The 3,794-nt window shown below is 38.2% G+C and overlaps 1 protein-coding gene across 1 annotated transcript in view; it reads left to right on the top strand.

The window, feature by feature from the left end:
* Positions 1 to 1,040: 1,040 nt before the first annotated feature.
* The window catches only part of POLN (polymerase (DNA directed) nu), a 92,346-nt gene continuing 89,592 nt past the window's right edge, over positions 1,041 to 3,794 (top strand). The window contains exon 1 of the mRNA XM_009080278.1: positions 1,041 to 1,170. Within this exon, the coding sequence (XP_009078526.1) occupies positions 1,041 to 1,170 (130 nt within the window). The remainder of the gene's footprint in view (positions 1,171 to 3,794) is intronic.

Here is a 3,794-nt window from a genome sequence, read left to right as displayed (position 1 = left end):
CCATGTAAGAAGAGGCACTATTGTTTGCTTGATGGTTAAACTTGATGGGTCTACTCATGCACTGGATCTAGTGGGAAAAGACCAGAGTAACAGGACTCCAGTTACTAGCTTATATAGGAATAATTCAGTAAACAGCAGTTTTAGGTAGAGCAATTGACTTGTACAACTTGCATCCTTTTAGTATTTTGAAAACGGATATTTCTCTTGTGTTTGTGCTAAGTTTTATGCATTCTTCTGGTCTAACTAAAATAACATGTCCTCGGTATGGACACTATTTGTGATTCTCCAGTGTGTGTTGTATCTAGGGGTTCTCCAAGTATTTTGTATGGATTATAGAATATGGCTACAGGTCAACTGGAAAAGCAACTCCTTTTCAAAAAAAAAGGATAAAATTTAGAACAGCAATAGCTGTATCAAAGCTTTGAGAGACTGTAGATGTTGCTGGCCAGTTACTTCAACTGAGAAACTTTAGTAACTGTTTTAAAGTTATTGGTATATAATGATACTTGAGTGCATCAGTTACACAATTTAAGAAAGGAGCATTTTCTGGAACAAACTAATTATTGTATATCCTGATAGTGATGCCTGTTTCTTCCATCTTGTGTTGGCTCAATTTTCAGTCACTTGAAAGTGGGTTGGGGTTTTTTCTGGATAAAATCCAGGCACCAGTAAGAGTAAATGTATGCATGTGATAGATACAGACAGGTTTAAAGATGCTGGGGGAGAAGTATGTCAGGCACACATAATTCTAGTTTTATTTGTCAGATTTTTGTAGTACAAGTTAGCTGTACTTAAGACTTAGGATTTTTTATCAGTGTATTAAAACTATGTCAAGGAAGTTAGTTTTTATAAATGATGACATTTTTATTTACAGTATGTTACTGATAGGCATATCTGGGAGGAAATGTAATTTTCTGTTGAGAATGAATAGCTGAACACGTTCACTGTGTTTTTAATTTCAACACAGTATAAGTGTGGATTATTTATGGCCCTGATTAATTCATAATTTGTGTGTTCTGTGTTTAGGTTTAATCTTAAAAATGGAGCAGAGCACAGCATACATAGGATGTGAGGTTTCGAAAGTGCCTTTATCTGATATTGCTCAGAGGATTCTGACAGCTTTGCAGTCTATTCCTGTAGAAGTTCAGACTGACAGGGAAAATACCCAGAGTGAGTAAGTCTTAGCCTATTTCCATGTTTTTTTCAGTTGAAAAATTGAAAGACAAACCAAACAATATCAAACCTCTAGTCCCTATTTAAAAGGGAGGAGGGGAAGGTGAGAGTTTAGGTTTACATGTTTAGAAAAGGAATTAAGCTGTAACTGTGACCTCTGCTGGAATTTCTGATTAAATAATGTTATGTGAGTGCAAGGAACAGTACCCCCAATTAATTATGTTTTCTTACTGTTCCTGCTATAGGGTATAGAAGTAGATGAGAATTTCAAACTGTTAATTAGCTATTAGTATTAAATGTAATAAAATTGACTCTGGACTAGCTATTTAAAGATCAAACTAGTACTCAGAGATGCTAGGAACTTTACAGGAGGCCTGAGAACTCTCCAGACTCATGTCTGTCTTTCAAACACACATTTATTAGCAGTGTGCTCCTTGTGAAATTCTAGGGAGAAGAGTGAACAAAAGTCCCATGGAAAGAGCAAATTAGGTAATATTAAAAGTGCCTCAGCAGATCTTTTTGTTGGGCAAAATCTTACTCAGAACATGGGGGATACTAGGGAGGTCTTGCAAGGTGCAGTTTTTATTCTCAATTCTGTTCATGTCACAGTCTGTCACTGTTGTAGCTCTGGGAAGAAGCTGATACAAAGTTGAGAGTTTTGCTCAATTTCAGTTGTCTGTTTTCTCCTGAGCACTAGATCTGGAATATTAACTGGTCAATGGGATTTAAAGCTAACATTTGTTCTTGGGTATGTCATGTTTGTTGCAGCCTCAGGTTTATGTATGTTTTGGTTCAGGCTCCTATTTCAGTAGTTAAGTATTGGATCAATGGAGCCTGGTGGTGTAGCAGTGACAAGGGAAGTAGTTCATTGCTGTGTAGATCAGTGCTACACATTTGAAGAAATATGGGATGAGTTCATTTTAAAATGGTACATCTGGGACCAAACTCCAGATGATTTCAAAGAAAACCCAGTCTCTTTTCAGCCTCAGTTTAATTGCCATTCTACTTGTCTTGCTACTTTGCCATTTTTCCTTCCTTAATTTTCCCAGGTAATGTTTCTGCCTTAGGCTGGGGCACTCTGTACTGTGTGATAACTGTATCTGTGGTGTTGTCTGCTCTTGATCCATTCACTCTGTCAAGTGGTCAAATTACAGATTCTTTCTCTTTCAAACACCATGGAGGTGTCAGGTATCTTTAGCCACATGAGCTTGTGGCTGTCCTTGTAGTGCTGCTAAATCCCTATTTACCAGGGGTGAAAGCACGGTATAAGCATTTAGTGGCTGCAGGTCACATGATGAGCTCTTCTTCCTCTTGTTTTCCATGCAGTAATTACTCACAACTGTTTCAAGTGTGCAGGCTTAAGAGCAAGTTTATTTGAATTGCTCTTAAGAAATTGCCTGAATCTGGAAAGAAGAAAAATTTCACCTGCCTTAAAACAAACCAGATGCAAACCTGTCATGTTAGTTGGTCTGTTCCAGACTGTTGAATTGTATTTTATTGTTAGATCTTTAAATTTTAAATTCTACTTAATGGAAAAACTGTTTGTCTTTAGAAGGTAAATATTAGACTCGAACAGAACAAATACCTGCAATGTTGACCTAGTGGGTGAAATCCTGTGGTTATTATCTTGGCAGTTGGATCTGTCATGGTTCCAGGGAGCCTTGAGGAGTTGGGCGGCAAGGATGGGTTTGTGCTGCCATCTGGTGATAGCTGGTCGTAGTTCAGAAATTGGAAGGTGCATATCTCTTAGGCCCCTGTAGTGCTGATTCCTGTGTGCTGGAGGAGAGAAATATAATCCTCATCCTCTGCTCTGGAGGGTGGATTTGTCAAGAAGAAGTATCTAGCTGTGCAACAATTAAAAGCACTGCACATAAACTCAGTATTATCATTCTTAATTTGCAATCTTATTGTAGAAAGTGTTAAGAAAAACAAACCTAAAATGTTTGAAGCTATAAATGCATTCATTGTTCTCACAGCTCTGGTTAGAAGCTTGAGCTGGAGATAAATGGCTGATTATTCACTTACACCAACATGTAGTAATTAGCTTAGGTTTTCTTCTGGATACTAAGCTAGTTAGTCTTTGAAAATGCTTTTTAGAAAAAGTATTTTAAGTACAGGGTCTTGATTTCCCTAGGCAGAAGTTTTTAAAATAGTTTGAGTAAACAGAAATAGATCACCTTATGCTTTGTTTGACATCGATGATCAGTATGTTAGATGCAGAAGGTGTCTTGCTGCTGGTGATGCAAATTCAGAGCTGACAGCAGCAGTGAAGTGTTGTGCTTAGTGTGGGGAAACAAAATACATGCTTTGCCCATGAGGTGTGTTTTGGCTGGGCAATAAGGTAATCTGTCCTAATTAATTGCAAACTCTGGAGACGCCTGCACTTCAGAGAGCTCTCTTTTTCCCTGCTCCTCTTTCTGTACCTGCTGATATTGTAATTACTGCTAACCTGTTGCCCCTTGCTCTTTCATTCCAGTCTTCTCTTTGCTTCTCTTCTTGGGACTTCTGGGCATTGTTAAGTGCAGAAAAGAGAACAGGTGTCCTAATGGTTTCACTTGCCATGGTGTGAGCCCTGAGGTACATTTACAAAGCCTTCCAGAAACTGCAGCATCTGTCTCCCT

Source organism: Acanthisitta chloris, unplaced genomic scaffold (genome assembly GCF_000695815.1).
Source record: "Acanthisitta chloris isolate BGI_N310 unplaced genomic scaffold, ASM69581v1 scaffold16518, whole genome shotgun sequence".
In the NCBI taxonomy this organism is placed as follows: Eukaryota; Metazoa; Chordata; class Aves; order Passeriformes; family Acanthisittidae; genus Acanthisitta; species Acanthisitta chloris.
Note: the sequence above shows the minus strand (reverse complement) of the source record. Positions and strands in the feature narration are given on the sequence as shown.